The 24,315-nt window shown below is 34.2% G+C and overlaps 1 protein-coding gene across 2 annotated transcripts in view; it reads left to right on the top strand.

Moving 5' to 3' along the window:
* The window catches only part of UBE2E2 (ubiquitin conjugating enzyme E2 E2), a 304,899-nt gene that overhangs the window by 236,607 nt on the left and 43,977 nt on the right, over positions 1–24,315 (top strand). For both annotated transcript variants that reach the window (XM_081283521.1, XM_081283522.1), the window contains exon 4: positions 2,328–2,460. In XM_081283521.1, the coding sequence (XP_081139647.1) occupies positions 2,328–2,460 (133 nt within the window). The remainder of the gene's footprint in view (positions 1–2,327; positions 2,461–24,315) is intronic.

The raw sequence follows: 24,315 nt of genomic DNA, 5'->3' as shown, positions 1-24,315 counted from the left end.
TTAAAATATATATTTTTTTTCCAATTTAGTTGGTGTATTGAAATGAAGTTGATATTTGGATATTGATCTTATATATAGCCACTTTGTTGAAATCTTTTATGAAGTTTAGTAAACTATATTTTTATGTTGGAGATTTTTTTCCTGCAAATATAAATATTGTAAATACTAACATTTTTGTTCTTTCATCCCAGTCCATATGAATTTCCTGTGTGCTTTATATTTCAATGACTGTGATAGCTAGTACAGTTCATATTAGAGGAGAGGATAGGAGGCATCATTGTCTTATTCCTCAGTGTAGAGTGAGCACTTTAAATATTTTACCATCATCAGAGGACATGCCTATAGGCACATACCTATAAAATCTCAGTGATTTAGGAGGCTGAGGCAGGAGGATCGCAAGTTCAGGGCCAGCTTAGACAGTTTCAGTCATCTTTTTTGCTGCTGTGACCAAAAAGCCTGACAGTACAATTAGAGGAGAAAAAGTTAATTCTGGGTCTCAAGGTTTCAGAGATCTCAGTCCATAGGCAGTTGGTTCCATTCCTTGGGGCACAAGGTGAGGCAGAGCATCATGGTGAAAGGGTGTGGCAAGGGAAAGCAGCTGGAAACATAACACCCAGGAAGCAGAGAGAGTTCTTCTCTACAAGAACAAACTATATACCCCCAAAGTCATGCCCTCAGGGACGCTGTACTCCAGCCACATCCTACCTGCCTACCTTTACCACCAAGTTAATTCCTATCAGGGGATTAATACACTGACAATAATTTCACCTATAAACCTTCTTGCATTATCTCACGCATGAACTTTTGGTGGACACCTGATATCTAAACCATAAAAGAGACTCTGTCTCAAAATAAAAAATAAAAAGGGCTGGGGATGTAGCTCAGTGGTAGAATACCCCTGGGTTCAATTCCCAGTACCATCAAATTATAGTATTGACTGTAATAGTTGCTGTGAAGTTTTGGTACATGTTCTTTATCAGGCTAAATAAATTTGAAACTTTGTAAAGAGGATTTTAAAATTTTGCTTTTACTTTTTAAATCATGAATGGCTATTAACTTTTGATCCACCAAGGTTATCATTTTATTTTCTACTTTTATCTGTTAGTGAGATGAATTGCATTGATAATTTTCTGTTATTAAACCATTTCTGAAATAATTTGAACTTAGTTGTGATAATTCTTTTGATATGCTGCTCAACAATGACATCATTTTTGTAGATACGAACTAATTTTAAACCGAGAGAGAAAAGAAGTTATGTATCTTTGTTGCCAATAAGGTCTTTCCAGAGTATCTTTATAAGGTGGTCCACTTTACTACAGGGTGTGAGAATCTCCAGATATTAATGTAGGTAGTAGCTGATGAAGAAGAAGGAACACTGGAAAATTAAGTTAGTTGTTTTTTTAAGGTGCTGGGGACCAAACCCAGGGCCTCCTGCATGCTGAGCCAGTGCTATACCATTGAGCTATGCCTCCAATCCCTACAAAGTTACATTTTAATCTCATTTTGTCCTTCTCTTCACCTGAGAGAACTAATAATATTACTTGATTCATGTGGGCCTTATCTTTCTCAGTGAATTTCTTTGAGACTCAGAGACATGTTGGCAACTAGCCATGTGACTTCACTTGCTTTACTATTAACCTGTCATTATCCAACAAACATTTATGTATTAGAAACTAAGAACAAAGCAAAGTCTATTCCTTAAGGAATTTCTATTCTGGGAGGGGCAGAGGTAATAGTTTATTTATGTCTTGAAACAAAATGATTTATCTTATCCTCTATAGTCTACACTGGTCATGATGTATGGGGAGAAGGTAGGATGCCAAGGAGTCCTTAGGGTAGAGAAAAGGGAAGAACAAGTTCCCAATTGCATATGATCTCAATCTCCTGAATGGTGGCCATGAATGTCTTCATGAACCTTCATGAACCAGTTATTAGCAAAGGCCTTAGACTTTGTTCTCCAGTGGCCTTTCTGGGTTGGAAATTTTGTCTCTTTGACCTCAGGACTGTATCCCCCTTTTCAAAGACTTTACAAATAATTTCATGCTTAACCAGTTTGTGTTCCTACCTCTGGCCTATGGACCTTGGAATCTTTTGTTCTAACAGGCTTAAGGTTGTGAGTAACAGAACAGAATCTTCTTGGTTCTATTTAAGTAATACCAACATATTTCACTTAGAGAAAATGATGATGTTGACATTAATCATAACAGAGAATTAACCTATTAACTTTGTTTTTTATGGAATTTCTCAGTTTATTGTTACCATAAATAGATTTTTTAATTTCTAGACAATGTAATTTCTAAGTGCATTTTATTTGTATCTTATTTCAGTGCTGGACCCAAAGGAGACAACATTTATGAATGGAGGTCAACTATATTGGGACCCCCTGGATCTGTCTATGAAGGAGGGGTGTTCTTTCTTGACATTACCTTTTCACCAGACTATCCGTTTAAACCCCCAAAGGTCAGTATGAAGTGTTCATCCATTTTTAGCAATATGTATTGCTATATGTGTAAATATATACTCTTAAACACTAGGAATATATGTTAGTATAGACAACTTCCTGAGACTAGTAGTATGTAAAAGGAAACAACATGAAAGCCCCAGCCCAACATAAAAAATTATAGACTACTCCCCTGTCCCATCTTTTAAATCAAATTTTATTGCTTTTTTCTCAGTCTTTCTCATTATCTTCTTTCTGTGGTACATGTTTTGTTTTAACCTTTATTTTATTTATTTATTTTTATGTAGTGCTAAAGATCAAGCCCAGTGCCTCACATATATAAGGCAAGTGCTACCACTGAGCCACAATCCCAGTCTTGGTACATGTTTTAATGTAACAGAAAACACCATGTTTTATGGGTAGAAATAGGGAAATGAAGTTGGGCCAAGGTCAGCCCTAGAACCCAGAGATCCAAACATATCCTGGAGCTGGAGTTAGAGTCGAGCTTAGAGGTCAGACTAAAAAAGTAGAAGCCTCATCAAGGCGGTTTATAGTACCAGTTGTGAAGCTTTAGGTTTTGATGTGTCCCCAGTTAACCTGTTCATGTGAAGTGTACATACATGTGCTAGAGCAGAAAATACAACCCATAGAGACTAAAAACTTTGCAGAGAGATATTTATGGGACTGGGGTTGTAGCTCAGTGGTAGAATGCATTTTTAGCATGCACAAGGCCTGGGTTCATTCATTCCCCTGCACGGGGGTATGGGGTGGAGAATACATACATACACATGGGCGCATACGCGCGCGCACACACACACACAGCCTATACTAGCCAATTAGTAAAACTGATTAGTGAAAAAAATGTTTGAGTCTCTGAAGAAAATACAAATAGTTCAGTATAATCAGAATAGAAAAGCTTTCAGTTAAGATGAGATTATATACTTTAAGAAGTCTTGACATTCCTCTCTAATGCTGTTAAGTCAGTAATTAACTATTTTGAATATTATCTCCATTCACATTTTTTTTTCTCCATTCTGGCAGTGGAAAAAATCCAGAGGACACTTATTCTATATATTGGTCACTAAAAAAGAATTCTCATTTCTCATGTGTCCCTGACTTAACTGTTCAGTACAGAGGGAAATAAACTTTGAGTTTTAAGTTGGAGTAAATAATTATAAAACACAAGAATAATACCCTGCCTTCACCTTAACTTTCTGAACTTCCTTGAACCATTTTATCCCTCTGCTCTTTCTTTCTTCTTTCTGTGCAATCATGTGCTTACAGTTTTTTTAATGCAAAATCAAAAAGTAGTAACTACACTTATCCTTACATATAAGATGAGGAAATCATAGCACAGAAAAACTAAGTAACTTCCCTGCATTATGCAACAAGCAAATCATAGTGTCAGGATTGTGACTTGGAAAATGAGACCCCGAAAACCTTGATCTTTACTACACGATATAATATGTTTATCCTAGTTGACAGGGCTGGTGGCACTTATGACCACTCAGAGCTTGCACTGGGGAGGTTTTCCATGACAAAGCTATAATGAATCTAATACTTATTTTCTCTCTTACTGGATGGGAACCTAATATCTTCCCATTCTACTTTTGGCCAGCCCATAGGTCACCTGGAGTAACTGTTGCACTTCAGCTCTCTTTCTCTAACAGCCTCTACAGTAAAGGATGTATAGAGTGAGGAAGAAGAGGGAGAACTTAGACCATACCAATGTGCTGCTATTCAAAAGCAGACTGTCTAAATGTGGGTCCGATTTTTCTCACAAAGAATAGAAATCTACTTCTGTAATTGAACTCTCCTGTTTCCATTTTTGTTCTGTCCAGACATCCAGGATAAAGTCTAACCCCAGCCCACACTATAGTCCCTGATACATATGAGGACAGATATCACATTCCTCTCATGCCCTGTTTTTATTAGTAAACATTTCCAGGACAGCTGTGTATAGTGGGACAGACATGGTCACTGGAGTCAGAGTTCAGCAGATTCTTGGTTAGACATTCTAGAAACCCTTCTAAGTCTCATCTGAGTTTCTACACCTGTGGAAAGGGAATACCTAAGGAAAGCCAGGATGTTCCCCTTCCTAGAGAAGAAATGAATTGGCACAGCTGATGTCCAGCACAGGGCATGACTTGAAAAAACTCAAAGAGTGCTAACAACTCCCCTTGTCTGTTACTGTCTGTTCTTCTTAAAATGAGCATTTTAGAAGTGAATGAGGTATTCCAGACACAGTGTGATTAGCTCAAAGTTATAGACAGCATACTCCTAAAAATGTCTCCTTATGTTTACAAGAACCTCAACTTCCCCCAGAGTATGTTAATTCTTTGCTTAAAACCCATCAGTGATTCCCAGCTTGCTAAATAAAAGCAATAAAATAAAATTAAAAACTATGAAACTACTTTGTCTACAGCATAACTTTCAAAGCCATCATCTGTCACTCTTTACTCAAATACTCTAAGCCTGCTCCTTTCACAAAGTTTTGCATTTGCTCTTCCTTCTTCCAGCATTTATATGCTCCCTACTGCTGAAAATTCACGACTCACTCCATTACTCCTTCAAGTCTCTTCTCCAGTGTCACCTTTAAGAGGGGCTTTTGCATGACAAATCCCAGCCTCCCTAGTTTTCCTGTGTTTCCCACCACTACCATTATATTTGATCTTTTGCTGTAGCACTTGTTCCTTCTGATATTATGTATTTGTTTATTATGTTTCCTTTTCTCTAGTTAGCATATAAGCTCTGTGAGTTCAAGGACTCTGTCTATGTTGATATCCCTCCTATATCCCCATCATGTACAGCAATGCTTAATTAAATCCGTAAGCATTCAGTAAAAAATTGTTGAATTACTTTAATTCATGTAGCTCTTCTATAAAGAAAAATGTTGATTACCCTCACTTTGTGGGTCAGAAAACAGACCAATGGAGATTAATTGGAACACAAACCACATAGAAAACAGTAACAGTAACTGGAATCCAAACTCAATTCTAAATTAGGCCTTTCACTCTCCATTGATAGAGAAGATTTAAATTGTGTGTGCTCCTAAGAGAAGGAACACTTATTCTTAGGTGTTATATTCAGTAGCAGTGCTGGGATCCAAACTCAATTCAAAATCAGGCCTTTCACTCCTCATTGATAGAGAAGATTTAAATTGTGTGTGCCCCTAAGAGAAGGAACACTTATTCTTAGGTTTTATATTCTGACTTTAATTAATCATATGAGATTATTTTCCAACCAGGTTTTTGGTAGAGAAAAAAGAGGTGATAAATAAAGAAGAAAGAATGTTAGAAGAGATCTTGAGTAACTTTCTCTTTTTCAGTTTTGCTAAGGGCCCCTCTTTCAACTGACAACTTTTTCTCCAGTGTTTCTGATTTACAGAGGCTGAGGTATTGAATCTGTGTTGAATAGTAGATACTGATTTCTGGATTTTTCCAGCCCTAAGTTACTGGAGAAGTCATTTTATGTTTAACAGATTATTTTCACACTTATGTCAAAACAGACATTCTTAGTACCATGAATGGGCTAAAGTAAGGCATTTTGTATGTAATAATATTACTTTTGATCTGTGCTCCTTTTTGATAAATCCTAAAAAAGTCATGCTATATAATTCAAAATGTATAAAATTCAAAACAAAAATGATGATTAAAAGTAGACCAAACTGTGTCATCATCTTCATGCTTTTAAAATAGTACACATCATCCTATATATGTGTGTAACCACCACCCAAAATTGAATTTTGTGTTTTCAAGACAAAGAATATCAGCTTTATTTGGTATAAATCAAATTCAGTATTTCTGTCGTCTAATAGGAAATCAGCCATTTGTTTGACAGAAAGCTGTTATAGTTATATTTGTTAAGGATTCCTCTCTCCTTAGCTTTCTATAGTCTTGTGCACTTCACTAGTTTTGGAGGGCTCTTGTCTCCTCTGAAATGGTTTTGCCCAAGACAACTTAATCTGTTCAGGTTGGATCAACTCAGCCACCTATACTTTTTGTTATATAAGTTCTGGTAGAGGTCACGTATACTCAGCTTCTCCTATATATCTACTCACATATCCCTATATGAGTTCTTCTATAAAGGCAGGGACTTCAAACAAGTACTTTATTGTGCCCCTCCGTCCTCTGAGAATTTCTTTCTCTGTGGAATGTGACCTCACTCCAAATTATTACTGTTTATTTATGACAGTATTATTACTGTCAGCATGGAAAAGCCTAAATTCCTTTGCTAAGGATGTTTTTCAGGGATTTAGAACATATATGAACAAAAGAGTCTAGGGTGGGATATTCAGCTGTTTTGGAAAATGAGGCACTTGTTTGCAGTCAAGCCCAGGTGAAGATGGCAGCTCACTTATCAGAGAGAAATGACTGTTCCAAGGAAAGAGCTACGTAAGTGATACTCTTGTCTTCAGTATCCCAAATACCAATGGAAATTGAGTGAACAGAAAACAGTGAAAGACTATGAATGTCAGTAAGTTTAAGGACAGTGAAGGACAGCCTTGTAAAGATAAAAACCTTCTGCAAGACTGAGCAAAAAAAAAACCCTCAAATCAGGCTCTTTCCCAAGTTATAAGAAAAGGCCCCTGAAGGAAACAGATCAAGACTTGGAATAGGCACCCTTTGTTGATTGTCTATAAATTTAAAGACAAATCAAAATTTTTTATTGTCACCTTGAAAAATGGGATGGGGAAATAATATTCTACATGTAAAAAAATTATAATGTTCTCCACTTTGTTTGAATGTATATATAATTGCTTAGATATCTATACCTGATGTTATTTTGTTTAATCCTGGATGGAGAGTGGGCAGGTCTGATTTCATTTTAAGACTACTTGCAGAATTTCAATTCCTTTTTGATAGGTAATCAAGATGCCTTGATTTTTTTTTTTTCCTGCTTTGATTTTTTCCTCCTCTTAGAGTTGGAGCTAGATCTCTTGTTAAGGTAGCACCCCTTTTTTTAAAAAAAGTTTAATGTTATGATAATTTTTTTAAAGTTTCATTTAATTTTAGTATTTCCCTATCTTATTTTTCGTTTTTTTTAATTGATTTTTTTAAAATAAATGACAGTGGAATGCATTACAATTCTTATTACACATATACAGCACAGTTTTTCATATCTCTGGTTGTATATAAAGTATGTTCACACCAATTCGTGTCTTCATACTTGTACTTGGTAACACCCTTTTGTAGACTTGCTCAGGCTGGTCCAAGGAATGAGGAAGAGAGAAAGGAATGTTCTCAGTTCCCAGTTGGCCAAGATCAGAGTCTATATGTAATCATGGCTTGTCATTGAAATATAGAAAAGACCAAATGGGCTTTTGCACAGGTATTGTGCTAGTCTTGCCTTGTAAAAAATTAAGGAGAAATAAAGTCAAAAGGTAAAAATGATAAACAAAATGGATCTATGATTCATACAGATATAGGCATTGTAAGTCATCAGGTAGGTATGTTTCTGTTATGGCACTAGTATGTTAGCAGTTAGCAGAACCCTGCCAAATTTTCTTATAGGTTGGTTGCCTTATAAAATATCTCGTTTTAAGGCTAATTTGTAAAGTAAAGGTTGTTTGAGCCCCTATTACTTTCTAGACATTTGATATGTAAAAATAAACAAGATATAGTCCCAGGAGCATGGAGATATGAACAATAATTAGGAGTTAATATAGTAGTTCAGGCCAGAAAAGAAGTAAAGCTAAGCTGTGAGGGTAAAAATAAGGGCAATAATACGTGAATTCTTTTTAGATTCCTATATTAAATAAATACGTATTTATTTATTATTTATATATCACTCCAAATACTAAACACACAGAAGTGAACAAGAGTTTGCCCCTTCTTGTATAGAGTTTACATTCAAAACACAATACAACAGGATACTCTCAACTTTGACATGATATTTTGATAATTATGTGTTATAGAAGACTATCCTTTGCAGTGTAGAATACATAGCAGAGTCCCTGGCTTTGACTCCACTAGATACCGGTTGCAGTCTCCCCTTCCCTCTTGTGACCCAAGTATATCTAGACACTGTCACATATCATCCATATCAGTCCATATACAACTGATTTGAGACATGTATGAGGACTTTCTGATCTAAATTACAAGATGGGGTCATGTTAACCTATGAGGAACTTGAAGGATCTGAGTGAGATGTTATTTATAGGTCTGGAGTTCAGGTGAGTAATTTGAGTTAGTAGATACAGATAGGAGTTAAGACCTTAGAATAAGTTACCTCAGAGAAATTTACAATTTTTAATCGAAACTGAGTTCTTGAATCTTTAAATCCCAGAATTGAGTTTCCCAGAGGATAAAAGTAATCATTGAAAAGACTAAAAAGTGTCATTTTTTTTTTCATTATGTTCTCAGAATTTGGAAATTGAAAAGTTATTTTTCATATAAAGTATTTAGAGCTAGAAAGCTTACACAATAATACCTCACAAATTATCATGTTCTTATGCAAAGAAAACAAACTTACTTATTGTTAATTAATCATGAAAGCATGAACAATGAAACCAAATAATCCCTTCAAATACCTAAATCAGGCCTAAAATAGGCCTGTAAGTAAAGTGAACTTCTTCAGGGGCAAACTAAAATGACTTCTTTCAAGCTCTCCTTGAACCTTCTGACTTTACAAGAAACTAATATTTATAGATATTAAGTAATGTAATTAGATCTAATAACTAATAGGTACTTTGTTCAGGATTAGAATGCCTGGCCTCCTGATTTGCTACCCAGAACCCCTCTTTTCACATCCAACTAAGCTGTGAGATGGTCTTGCTAACCACATAGTAACTCAGTTTATTGCCAGCAGCTATGCTTTAGATTACCTCTTGCTTCTTTTTCTGTAGAGAAATAAAACAAGTCTGTTTTGCCCCTGTTCTTATGAAGTTTTTTATTTTGGTATGTATGTACCAAATTATAAGTTGTATCCATACAGTATATTGTATGTTTATGTTTTCCCCTGTATTTTTCCACTGATTTATTTAAAACTATAGATTACATAAAACACTAGTTTTTACAACAAGGAAATAATACATGAAGCAATATGTTTAGTTTAAGTTACTTTGAGTTATTTTCATCTATAATTTTTCTCTCAACCTTCCTTTCTTTCTTAAAAACATCCTTTTTCAATGATTTACTTTTAAGATCAGACTATTTCGTTTTTAAAAATAGTTTTAAATAAGTAATAAATGTATGCAAAAAGTTCAATAGCACAAAAGGTACAATACAATTAAGCCTTTTTCCCCATTTACCCAGCATTCCCATTGCCTTCCCATACAGTGTTTCCCTACATTTTCATGCTTGTCATAGTGAAGATTGTCCCATATATGTAAATCCTCATTGTGATGTCATTATACTTCATTGAATGTACCATAATTTTAACAGTTATCTTATGGTAAACATAGATTATTTCTAGTCTTTCCCATCCTTTATAATGTTTCACTGAGTATAAATCCTGTTTTTTTTTTTTTTTTTTTTTTTTTTTTTGTGGACTTGTGCAAAAACTGTGTAGGATAACTTCCTAGAATAGGAATTGCTAGATTGCTCTCCAAAATATTATACCAAATTATACTCCCAACTTAGAGACCCTGGCTTTTCTCTATATCCTTATCAATGCTATGTTGCATAAATATTTGACCTTTACTAATCCAATACAGAGGAATAGAAGTGTAATTATAACTGCATGTCTCTTATTGAAAAGAAATCTTATGCATAATGGTGCGTGCCTATGATCCTAGCAGCTCAGAAGGCTGAGGGAGGAGAATTGCAAGTTTAAGGCCAGCCTCAGCAACTTAGCAGGCACTAAGTAACTGAGATCCTTTCTCAAAATAAAAAATAAACCTTATTATTGAGACCAGTGTTCTAGGCCCCTTTTTACACTCTACAAACTTGTAACTTAAATGACACTAAACTCTTTGGGACTTGGTATTTTCATCATAGAAAAGAAGGTTTAATAATCTCTAAGACTGCTTTCATCTTCAACTGTTAGTGATTTGTCACTGCCCTGCCTAAAACTTTGTAGTGGCTTCCTGTTGCACATAGAATAAAACCCAAACTTCTTTCCTTGGCTACAGGGCCTACATGATCTTTCCATGTGCCTCACCACAGTACAGCTATCCTAGGCCTCCTTTTTGTTCTTTAGAACCTTTGGATTTGCTGACCCATTTGCCTTGAATATGTTTAATCTAGTTCTTCAAGTCTTCGTCTTCATTGTTATCTCCTTCGAGTTACCTTGCTTGACCAGTTTATACAAATATGTGGTTGATTTTCTTTATCTCCCTAGATACACTAGACTCTAAGCTCAGTGAGAACAAACACCTTATCTATCTTATAGTGCTTGGCAGATAGTAGGATCCATGACACAAATGAATATTCATTTTACCTGTCATGTCTTTGACATTTCTGAAATGTTTTGTTCTCTTGGTTTGCAGGACTGAATTGTTCAGTAAATGTGTATGTGTTGTTCTCTTCCTCCCACAAAATTAGATACACCTAGAAGGCAGGGGCTTTCTTTTCTCTTCTATGATGAAAATACCAAGTCCCAAATTCTTTCATAAGAGCATTCAGCAGATGCAGTGAAAGTAATGCATTTTATTTTAAAGAAGTGAAACTAGTACAATTTATCTTAAAATTCTTAGAATTAAACATATAGATATTGGCATGAAACTTGTTGTCTGGCTCAACAACAAATTAATTAATCCACACTAAAGAAAAATTGAGGTTCTGGAGTTGTAGCTCAGTGGTAAAGCACTTGCCTCATACATATGAGGCACTGGGTTCTATTTCTAGCACCACATATAAATAAGCAAATAAAATAAAGGTACATCAACAACTAAAAATATTTTTAAAAAAGAAATAAAAATTCTATTTTATTTCAGTCTTGCAAAAAATTTGGTATTCTTGATTTTAAAAAGTATCTAGGCTATATTTTACGAAGACCATCTGTTGACACAAATTAGAAGCAAATAATTGGCATTCTTAAATACAGGTTTAAATAGAGCTCAGTACATGGACCAAATTTTGAAAAGCAAGATAATATCACCAAATCAAGTACCTGTTCTTGTGAATGTTTCTCTTTCACTATGAACATACTCATTTTTATGTAATTTTTATAGCTTCAAATTTTGAAGTCACTCATGAAAGCCAAATTAATGTGTATGCTTATGTTCAAAGCCAAACTTAGATAAAATAGGCAAACAGTTGTCTTTGCTGTCATTTTGTCACGTTGTATAGCTGTTACTTCTTACCTTTATTTAAATGGAAAATTGCTGTGGGGAGGGATCGAGTACAGTAGAATGGACAAAGAAAAATGTGGGAGAATATGCAGTACATGTGAATCTCACATAGGAGTACTAGTGAATGTAAATGAATAAATTCATTTATAAGTTCAAAAATGGGAAAAACTAATATATAGAAGTGGGAGTCAGAACTGTGGTTACATTTTGGGGAGATGGTTATGACTAGAAAAAGGCATAGGGATGTTCTGGGTACTGACCATATTCTACATGTTGTTCTAAGCAGTGATTACTTGGGTGAGTTAACTTCATTAAAAAACTGAATGATTTGTGTATTTTATGTATGTTATGTTTCAGTTTTTCAGTAGTCTTTATTTAAAAATCCCTATTGTCTTAAATTTAGCTAAGGTCTTTTTCATCTTGTGAAAATTAACTGCCTTGAACCTAAATGTCTCTCTTTTTTTTCTGTTAAATTTGTTTTATTTGTTTTATTTTATATTTTAACATATTTAGATCTTTTGATTCTTCACTTTTGGTCAATGCATTGACTATCCAGCTTCGTGTCATCCATACATTTAGTAAGCAGATCTTTTATGTCTCTACTTAAAAAGAACTAATTACTAATCATCCCACCTTCGCACTGCTTTGTGCTAACTTAATTTACGTGGTGTATGCTTTGAATGTCCCCACCAAAACTCATGCTGACATTTAATACTCATTGTGAGATATTAGGAGAGTAGAAACTTAATCCAACTGTGGCATTTGGTGGTAGGACCTTTGAGAGATAATTAAGGTTCAACAAGGTCATGAAAATGAAGAATTAATCCAACAGTCCTGTAACTTTGGAGACAAGGAAGAAAGACCTGAGCTAGAGTGATCTGTCTTGCCATGTGATATCCTGTGCTACCTTGTGATTTTGCAGAAAGCTGTCACCAGGAAAAAGAGTCATCAGATATAGCCCTTTACTCTTTCACCCTCTAGAACCATCATCAAGATAAACTTTTTTATAAAATTTTCAGTCTCAGGTATTTTGTTATAGTAATAGAAAACAGACTAAGACATTTAGTCATTTAGCCAGACCTGCTAAAATTTGCTACTGAGCATAATCTATTTCTGTCAAACTGAGTTATCATTCAACATAGAATTTTCTGTCACCTATAAGGATATGCTCAAAGTGAAGCTTGCAACAATCCAGTTTGCTTTTGGACCCTACTGTTTGCAATCTCCTTGGTTATGAATAATACTTCCCCACATACATAAAACTTGAATTTATGATTGCCAAGGTGGTTCTTTTGTTTTGACACTAGGCCAGTACCATTGACAGTAATAAAGAAAGAAAGCTTTTGAGAACTTTATTATGTATATGCCTGACCACAAAAGGAAGAAGCTGTTAGTGGGCATAAACACAGATGGTGTGATTACCTCAAATTGGTTGGCATAGAAAGAGCATTCAAAGAGTCTGCATGTGACCCTCAGTTTTTAAGTCAATGATATGACTTAGTTTTTTGAAAGACTTTTTTTTAAAGGAACTCATTATTGACTGTGCAGAGTTCAGATGTGCTATGTCTGCTTTATTTCCCTAATCTGCAATTTTAATAAGCTGTATTGAAAAGGGAATGGAATTCCATGGTATAATTTGGTTTTTGCTTATCTGTGCTTAATCTTGTTGATCACAGCACATTTTTGAGGTACGAACTAGTAATCTGCTGAGTAATCCATTCTAGAATTTTGTTTAAAGTTGTATCAATTTCCTTATTGACAAACAAGATAGAATTTAATATAATTGAGTTGCATAGAATTGAAAAAACAACTGCATTCGCTTTGCCATCTTTTAACATTTTACTATCATCTACTCCAACTAGTGATTTTGTCTTTGTCATATTCTCGCTTGAAAAACAGCCTTTTTTCCCCCCCTTGAGCATTTTTTTACCCTAAATCTCATTTCTGGAACTACATATAGGAAAGTAAAAACACCTATCCTAGAATAAAGGAAGAGACCCAACCTTAACCCTCATGGAACTTACAGAACCCTAACCCTCAATAGATTGTATGAAGCAGTAAGTACAGGCAAAATTCTTAGGAAAATATACATATAAATTAGGGTAATCACATTACTTGTAAAAGTATTCAAAAACATCATCTTAAAGCAATACATAAAACTTGAATTTGTAAGATTCCTTCAACAAGATTACATTATCACTGTGGACACAATCTGCAAGACAAATTAGTAAAGGTGAGATACAGTTGAATCTTTCTCAGATATATTAGAGAAGAAGGAAAACTTATAATACTATGGGAATATAATCTTATACCAGCAATGTCTACAGCCAAAAATATCATGTTTCTCCACTTAACTTAGTATAAAGTAAGTAAATGAATATGATAAATTTGTTACCAGTGTTTGAGAAAACACTATTTCTGTATTAAGCCAGATTCTTAAAAATTATTTCAGTCCTGAAGCTGCAACTAAATGGTAGAGCACCTGCTTAGTATGTGAGAGGTCCTGTGTTTCATTCCCAGCAACGCGCCCGCACACACACACATACACACACACACGCAAGCACACACATAAAGGTGGAAATGTAATAACAATTAAATATTTTGATAAATGTTAGGTTTATTCTTGTATTCTCTTTCATGAGTTGTTTTTTATGGCAAATAAAGGATATAATTACTACCAGACCAAAAGTATTCCATCATGTGCCTGTAAAATAGTGATCCCTGTTTTAAGTGCATACCTGAAAATGAATTTTAATTATTTAGAGTTTTACCATATCCAAGAAAGAAAAACCATGTATTTATTATAGTTGCAGGATAATTAATATATATACTGGTATACATCATTGCCTTACTGTGAGGATATATTAGTTTTTACTATAAGCAGAAATTGATTCTTTGTCCTTTATTTCATCTGTCACTAAATAGTTCTGACCAAAAAGAAGAAAAAAAACAAAACACTTCTACAGGCTTTTGAAGAAAAGTAAATTCTTATAATGTCAGACTAATAGTATGAGAATCAACTAATGGGGAAAGAGATGCATGGTTTGTTAGTCACGCTACCTAGATATCTCAGATTTTTTTAATTCTTTGTATGATTTATTTGAATTAGACACAATGTAGTAATATGTCCCATACTTGTAAAATTTCTATCTGTTCTGTTTTCTAATTTAAAAAATTTATGAAAGATTCTTAACTCCAAAGATATAATTAATGTATAATATAATTAATAATTATATATATATTGTATAATTAATGTTATAATCTCTATTGAATAAAATGTTAATCACCAGACTGAAAATTGCCCTAGGTCAAAATTTAAATAGCAAAATGCATTTCCCCTTAAAAACTTTACACATCTGTCAATTGACACTCCCTAACCCCCAGTCCTCACAAAAGGTACTATAAACCTAAGGGTTGGAAAAATCAGAAGTTATTAATGAGTTGTCTCTCTTAATTATGGTATGTGTGGCCTCTTTTAAAATGTAAGTATCCTTTGTTTTTCCTGTTAATTTGTTTATTGAATAAATACATGTTCACATTCTGTTCTCCCTAGAGGGGATAAAAATATCAGTCATAATCTTGTCCTAAAGTTCTGATATAAATTTATTCCTTTTGTAAATAACATCTTTGCTAGCCTGTCTTAACAAAAATTCACATCTAAAATCCTTACTTAGCTATATACACAGCTATCGGTTTTGTAAAATGAAGTCAGCACTATTTATAAAAAAGCTACATATGGTGCAGTTGTTTGCTTTCAAAAGGTAATATTTGTTGTTATACTGCAGCAGCCAATTTTCTGCAATACAAAGATGAATGTTGCAAATTATAGGGAAAGGAAAAAAGCAGTCTAGAGTGTTTATTTAGTACACTACCTCAGATTTTTTTTTTTTTTTTTTTTTTTTTTTTTTAGGGATAAGAGATTCAGGCAACAGTATTAGTACATTAGATAATGAGGTTGTATTTTTTTTTCCATACAGTTCTGAATCATTGCTATTTCACTTCTTACCTCCATCCTTTTCCCTCTTGTTTCTATCAGCTACATTTCCACACAATCTTAGAGAAAATTAACCTAATTTTTTAGAGCTGTTGTCTTACAAAAGATACTGGGGGAGGGGGAATTTTACACCCAAAAGCACCCCTGGGATATGAATGAAGCAAGATAACCTAAAAGTAGAGACAGACTAGAGGAATAATTTCAGAAATGACAGTGATAGCAGCGATTAGCCTGTGTACGAGTGTAGAATATGAAAGGGACAGAAGTGGAGGAAAGAGATTGCCTGGAATAAAAGATTAATTAGGCATGAACATATAAGTTGAAGACATACTCCCATAGTTATTATTAAATAAAAAATAAAGATGTCCCTCATAATACTGAACAAACAAGTAATTCTACCTATGTGGCAGAAAGATACTTTGGTGATAGTCCTTGAGTTCTTGATATGAATTAAAGTCTCCCTTTTATTGGGGGAGTGCAAAGAGGGAAACTTATATCCATCTTCATAATGATATTTTGGGCAGTAGCCTCAGAATGCTTACCTTTACATATCTGCTGTTTTCTTAACAGGTCAACTCCAGGAGATAATGAAGGCCATGACCAAAATTAGTTTTTCAGAGGGGCTGGGGATATAGCTCAATTGGTAGAGTGCTTGCCTCACATACACAAGGCCCTGGGTTCAATCCCCAGGCCTGTGCACTCCCCGCCCCACCCCAAACAAATTAGTTTTTCAGTCAATTCTGTTTGCTCTTTGCCTGCAATGCCTGGTTCCTTCATTTCTCCATATGTGCTTCACACTATAGGTTGAATTGCCTTTCTTTTCTCCATTTCTCTCCTCTCCCCACCCCCCCTTTACATTCTGTATTTATTTTGCTCTTGGTTTGGTCAGCTTTTAAGACAATATAGACAGAAAGTTTCCATGGTATTGATTTTATAAATGCCATTTTGTGAATTTAGATGTCACCCCAAAGGATTTACTCTACAAGAAGTTAAGGAACATTATATAACAATCATATTTCAAATTCCTAAAATATCCTTTTATTATAGCACTCTCCTGATCAAAAACTATAGGATTTGAGACCTTAGTTGAGCATCCATTCAGTATTCATCCCTTATTCTTCCAATCAGACTGCAATATTTTCTAAATATTTCTAAGAAAACCAACATTTTCATGCCAGGTTGTTGTAGAGGGTTTTGGTACATCTGTAATCAGCACAATCTCAAATAGAATTAATTAGCTTAGAGAAATATGCTTTCTTCTGCTTTACCAAGTTTTTTAAATTAGTGTATCTCTTTATTGAAAAGACTTATACAGTATCATTATTTCTAGTTTAAAATTAATTCAGATTATCACACAGTATTAGTCATGCCTAGAAAACAAACTAAAAGCATTCAAATATTCATAAAAGTTTAAAATATCCTTTTTATTTTCATGTAAGCTACCTGGTTAGCTATCCATTTTACTGTACAGTATCATGAGTATCAGGTCAGTTCATTAACCAGCATTCACTAGTATATTCTAAATGCTGAGATTTAGATTGTTCAAAAATTGGACAAATGTGATTAGTAACAGTTTTCAAGTTATGTTAAAATAATTCTCTTTTTTTATTGACTTCACTTTTCTCACAAAGATTATAGGTTATTTGGAATAAGAACAGTAATAGCAATGGTGGTTATTATTGAACATTTCTTCTCTTTGCTGAACACTTAACATACATTCTCATTTTATCAGAAATCAATCTAAAAAAGCTGTTGAACACCTTCATTAATAGGTTTGCTATCTAAACTGTTGACACCTAGAATGCATAAAATTTGCTCCTTTTTTTTCCCCAAAAAAAGTTTGGGATGTGAATTTTCTTGTATGTTTGTTTTCATTTTCCTTCCTCTTATAACTTCTTTAGTTATTATTGGAATTGACTTAATTCTAAGCAAGCATTTGAATTCCTCTGAACCCATGTCTCAGTTACTTTATCTGTTAAATGGAAGTAATAATTACACCACTTCACAGGGTGACTGTGAAGATTAAATTGTGTAAAAAATGCATAGTCAGAACAGTTTCTAACACATAAATATAGCATAATGTTTTTTTAATTTTTATTATTTTTGGTTACAACTTTCTGTGATATACATATAAAATATTTTAAAAGATCATTGAATAGGCATAAGGAAGAACTATGATTATCCTCTCTAGTATGCATGCAAAGTTTGGAAACTTTTATGATACTTAAGGAGGAGTATCACTTTCAAAGAATGTCTCTATTGTGTATTATATAATTCACCAAGAAAGAAGGCATCAGCCAATTCTTTAATTGCTATAAATTTACTATATCGTTAACAGAATTAGTCATTGTTTTTAGGTCATTCTAAAATATATTTTACTTCTATACTGTTGTGGGCGATATGAATAAACAAACTGTCACTTCTAGCTAGTTGTTACAGACACCTCATATTGTGTTGTGTATGTATTGGATTACTAATGTCTTAAGATCAATAACTGCCACTTCATGTGTTTACACATATGAAGTTTATTTCTTTCCATAAAGATGAAGGAAGTTCATGTATTTCATTTACATTTAGTTTATCTACAGATACATTATATCTTACAGAATTGCTTTGGATAGTGTAAGACCTATAAATAAGTAAGCAAGTAAAATTTTAAAAGGGTTTATGTCACTGTCTTTAAGAACAAATGTCTTATGGTCAGTCAGTCATTTATTATATAAACATGGAATCCATTAAGTATCTCAGCTAATGTGCTTCCTAATTGTTATGTAAGAGACACTTTCACACTTAAAAAGCTGAAATGACTTGTCTTATTTAAGAGAGGTAAGGTCATTGGACGTGTTGACTTCTCTATACAGTATTAATTAATAAATATTGGATTAAGATTAAGAAAAGTTTGTGGAGAAATTAAGAAAGCTTTATATTCTAATTTTGATGCACATATTCTTATATATGCTTAATGAATTAAAATTCTGGAAATGTTTACATGATTCTTTGTGTACCTTTTTAAGTTCAGATACCTGGTCACCTTCATTTTCACCTCAATTGTTCGGGATTCAGAATTTTTTTAATCCCATATGATTGTTACAGTAAAATTTGTCACATACCATAACAACTTATTTGTAGAAAACTCATAGACAGGTTTTTGGGTTGTTGTTTGTTTTTTTTTTTTTAACTCCTTAACTATAAAGGACTGGCGATGTAGCTCAGGGGTAAAGTGCCCCTGGGTTCACTACCCAGTACGACAGTAACAAGAACAACAAAAATCCAGATGTTGAATTTATACTCCTAGGAATGCCAAACTCCTAGAGCTTCTTTAAATTTCTCATATCTAACTCCCATCCAACAGATTAAGGAATGATATTCCCATTATGCATACTAAATAGGCATTAATTGAACTGGTTGTAGGCTGTTGTATGTTTGCCACATAGTATCTTGTTCAAAATAAATGGCATATCATCTGTAATATAAGAAATTTTTGTAAATATTTGAATGTAAATCAACTCTTCTTTTCCTAAGGGATATATTTTTTTACCTTTTATTTTGTCATATATGGTACATTCTTGTCTCAAACTAACATTAGCTGAAAGTCTTTTTATTTTTAATCATTTTAATTGTTTTACTTGAAAGTTTGAAGAAAAAAAAGCTCTCTCTTGCATCATGTACTAACATGCAGCATTCACAGATGACTAGGTATCATTTTTGTGTATTAATGTTTATAAGGGATGATTGATTTTAATTTCTTACTGCCAGTTATTCAAGAGCCAAATATATTTTAATTATTTTGGTAGGAAATAGATAAGAGTGTTTTGTTCTGCTGAGTATATTTCTTACATATGCATATTTTTTGAGATTTGTGAGTCTCTTCACTAATAATAGATTATCCAGTTTTTATTATGTCACTAATACTGAAAACTAATCTTGGGGCTTAGCACTTGCCTAGCATACATGTGGCCCTGGGTTCAGGCCCCAGTACCACAAAACAAAACTAAACTCAGGGTGTGGAAGTTATTGGTATAGTGCTCTTAAATCAATTTTGAGAAAAGAACATTTGAAACCTCAAGGATGGGTGATTCTAACATTTTTTAGATGTGTACTGTCAAACTGTTCAAATACACTACAATTTCACAATGAGTCTAAGGCAAAGATCCATTTGAATGATATTACCTACCTTGCTTTTAGGACCTTTGTTATGTGATCCACTGATTCATGGCACATATTCCAAATACTTCTTTTTGGGGGTCTCCATGGAAAAGTATTTTAAGAAGAGTGTGTTTCTTATTTCTCAGTGATCTTTCCTCAATCAAATCATAGTACCATTTTTTAATCTCCTGATTTTAAAACAAAATTTTTAATGGAAAGCTATGTGTAAACCAGAGGCTATCATTGAACAATGATATTTAGGTTGGGGGTATGGCTCAGTGATCAAGAGCTTGCCTAGTATGTGTAAGGCCCTAGGTTCAATCCTCAGTACTGCAGATATAGTTATATTTTTAAATGATTATTTTGCAGGGGGTTACTGGAGATTGAACTCAGGGTACTCAACCACTAAGCCACAACCCCAGCCCTTTTTTGACAGGGTCTCACTGAGTTGCTTAGTGTCTCACTGTTGCTGAGGTTGGCTTTGTTGAGGTCCTCCTGCCTCAGCCTCCCAAGCCATTGGGATTACAGGCATGTGCCACTACACCCTAATAAATGGTTATTTTTAACATCATTATCAGAACTAGTTTTCACCTTGGAAATGTATATTTACTTTAAAACATTTTTCTAAATTATGTATGGAATCAGTTTGTTGAAAAAAGTTTTATTAAAGTATTTTCATCTCTGTACTAAACTAAAACTCTATGTGATCTCTGTCCCCTTACAAAACTACTTTTTATCTGCATATGCAGTGTTGTCTACAACCTTAAGCAAGGGTGTTCATAAAGAGAACATATTTAAAAATCAGGTAATATGATAAGTGTATGAACACATTCATCCTCAAATAATCTTGTACTTAGAGGAGGTGAAGGGGGTGGAGGAGGCAGAGGATTGATTGGATACCTGCTGAGTACCAGGCATAGTATGAGAATTGTGTGCTTCAGTCTTCACAGCCATTAGGTGGAAAGCTGTTACTTTCCCCTGTTCACAGATAAGGAAAATGAACTTCCAAGATGCTAAATGATTCATCTAAAATCAAGGATGCCAACTCAAGTCCAGTTGACTCCCAATCCCAGGTACTCTTTCCAGAATCCAAATCTTGGAACTAAAGTGGATCCTAAAATTAATCTAGTTTAAGTCTCTTATTTTATTAGGAGATAGAGTCTTGGCGTAGAAAAGTGACTCATCTAAGATTAGTCACTATTTATTCTTTTTTGCTATAGTTAGCATGAAGAATTGCTATCTGTTTTACTATTAATTAACTTATTTTATTTATGTGGTACTGGGGATTAGACCCAGAAGTGCTTTAACACTGTCTTACATCCCCATCCTTTTTTTTTATTTTGAGATAGAGTCTCATTGAGGCTGGCCTCAAACTTCAGATCTTCTTGCCTCAGCTTCCTGTGTCGCTGGGATTACAGCATGTGCACCACACCTGGTTTCTAAAATAATTTTTAAGGAGGGGTAATTTTGTAAAGTAGAAAAATAGCACAGTTTCAATGTAAGGTGTTTTTTTAAATAATGAAGCAACTAGTAAATATATATTCATGTTGTATTAATATCTGTTGGTGCTGTAACAAACTACCACAGACTTGGTAGCTTTAAACAATATGAATTTATTATCTTATAGGTCTGAAAGTCAGAAGACTAAAATCAGGATGTTAGTATGGCTGAGTTCTTTTGGTGGGCTTCAGGAAAAAATTCATTTTCTTGCTTTTTCCAGCTTCTAGAGGCCAAATGTAATCCTTGGCTCATGGCTTCTTCCTCACATCACTTATCACATCCCTATTACCGACTTTAATCCTTCTACCTGTCTTATAAGGACTTTTGTGATTATATTGGGCCAACCCAAATAATTCAAGAAAATCATTTAATAAGTTCCTTTTACCATATGAGGTAACATTCACAGGTGCTAGGGATTCAAATGTGAACATTTGGAGGGAGGGGCATCATTCTGCCATTGCACATATATATATGCATGTCTGGTGGTTTTGTATATCACATGTAAATTAAAACCTTTCTTATCCAGAGTCATCTGGAAATTAGCCATTCTAGATAAATAAGTTTTCTATATTTCCATATTGAAATCTTATTTTTAAAATTTCCTTATTTATAGAAAATGATTTAAAAAATTATCTCTTCCTTCTACTTAAGGAATAATGACTGTTAAACTATGCTTCAAATATAGCTATAAATGCAAATGTGGGTGGAGATTATTTGATACATAGAACTCAGTGGATAAAACTCTTATAAAACTGGAATTTGCTTTGCAGGCTTTTTTTCCTTTTCTTTTCTTTTCTTTTTTATTATTTGCTTCTTTGTGAGGAATATAAAGTGAAGGAGATACAACTGCTCAGTCTGCCATGCAAGATAATGTGATGGGCTTTCTGGTAAATTGAGTCAGAGATCAGAGCAGTCTTGGTGTATGGCGGGGAGTGCTTTCTTAGACTCTAAAATTCTCTTTCTTCGAGTTGCAAATCCTTTGCTGTTTATCTGTATTCAAAACAGCATTTCTGATTTCTAAGTGACTAGTGTCTAACTACTGCAAACAGTCCCTTATCAGTTTGCATGTATTCTCTCTCATTTCCTGTAGGTTTGTTGCTACGGTCTGAAAGAGAATGCTGGCTGTTTCAAAAGCTTTTATGAGTGAGTTTGCCTTGATTGTGGAATATGACGAATCCCACATTGTATGTATGTTATGTATTTCACAGTACTGGGGATTGAACCAGGGCCTCACTCATGCAAGGCAAGAGATTTGTTTGTATTGGAGTTTATGGCACATATTGAGTACCTACTAAATATTTACTATATTATCAGTTTAATTTTTATGAAATTTCTGGTGAAATAATAATCTGTAGGAAAATTTGATAAAGTAGCATAGGGCAGAAAAATGTTCAAAATATTTTCTGCTTCCTCAGATATTCTCCCCAGTTTTCCAGCTTTTGCTGTTAAATTGTACTCTTTTATCTAAAAACTATGTTACAACCCTTCAGGGATGTACTTGTCTGTTTGAGCACTAACCTATGGTAGATTCACATTTGCTCCACAAACAGTGGGCTCTTTCTGTATGGGCACTGCACTGGACATCAGTAGAAAAAAAAATACTTTTATGACTAAATCAGTGCCGTGAGGAGGTCCCATGGCAACAAGCGTGATGGTAGAAGTAGTAGTATGATGAAGGAACCCTGAAGAGAGGTGTAGCCTATTACAGTAGGTAAATATATTTTTTAAAACTCTGGGATCATGGATTTTTCCACCTTTGAAAGATAGTTACGGGAATCTAAAGCATTAAAACGTGTAGGAACAGTCCATGTGCCTATTAGTTATTAATTCAGTAACACCTATCAGAATAGAAATTGACCAACTTCACCAAAGTAGATCCTTTTCTTTAGCATTATAAAACATTCAAGTATAAAACACTCTCTATCCAAAACATTCACAGATTTATTTGCAAACTCATGCTTATTATTTTTTGTCCAGCTATTCCTGTTTCCATGTTTATGAAATGTCCCCACTTTTAAAACACTACTAAGTAGAGTCAACAGTTAAAAAAGGAAAGGAAGGGAAGGGAGGAGAAAGGAAAAGGGAAGAAAGGAAGGGAATCTTTAATTAGAAAATGTGAAAAGACAGGTCAAACCACAGAGTTTAGCCAGATAGCACATAAAGCACATGAAAAGCTGTTCGGTGTTGTTAGCAGTTGGGGAAATGGCAAATAAAATCCACAGTGAGGAATCACTGTATCCTATCAGAATGGCTAGAATAAAATGTGGCAGTATGGCAAATGCTGGCAAGGATGCAGAGAAATTGGATCATATTGATAATGGTAGTATAAAATGATTTAGTCACTCTGGGAAAAGGTATGACAATTTCTTATAAAACTAAATATGAGCTTTCCATATGACCCAGCAGTTACATACACTCTTGAGCACTTATCCAAGAGGCATAAAAAACCTAGGTTCATGCAAAAACACAGAAATGCTCATTGCAGCTTTATTTTTGATAAAAACTGGAAATCATCCTGTAGTATTGCAATTTCTAAAGAGAAATATATGGATGCGGTAAATTATTTAATCAATCATGCCTAGGTAATGAAGTCTCTATTATAAATCCTAAAATACACCCAGCAACTCTGGAGGCTGAGGCAGGAAGATCTCCAAGTTCAAAGCCAGCCTCAGCAACATAAAAGGCCCTAGTAATTTCCTGTGTCTCAAAAAGGTAGGGGGTGGTGATGGGTAATATAGCTCAGTGGTTAGGTACCCCTGGGTTCAATCCCTGGTACCCAAAAAAGAAGAAAACCTAAAATATAGGGTTCAAGGAGCTTCTGACTTACTGACTTCCTGGAAGTCGGTGTACCCCAGGAGAGGCCACTCCCCTGTATTTTTACCCTGTATGTCTCTCCTGTCTTGCCTTTCATCCATATCCTTTGTAATATCCTTCATAACAAATCAGTAAAGCACTTATTTGTGTTCTATAAGACACTGTAGCAAATGTTGGATCCAACAA

Source organism: Spermophilus citellus, assembly GCF_964194105.1.
Source record: "Spermophilus citellus genome assembly, chromosome: 3".
In the NCBI taxonomy this organism is placed as follows: Eukaryota; Metazoa; Chordata; class Mammalia; order Rodentia; family Sciuridae; genus Spermophilus; species Spermophilus citellus.
Note: the sequence above shows the minus strand (reverse complement) of the source record. Positions and strands in the feature narration are given on the sequence as shown.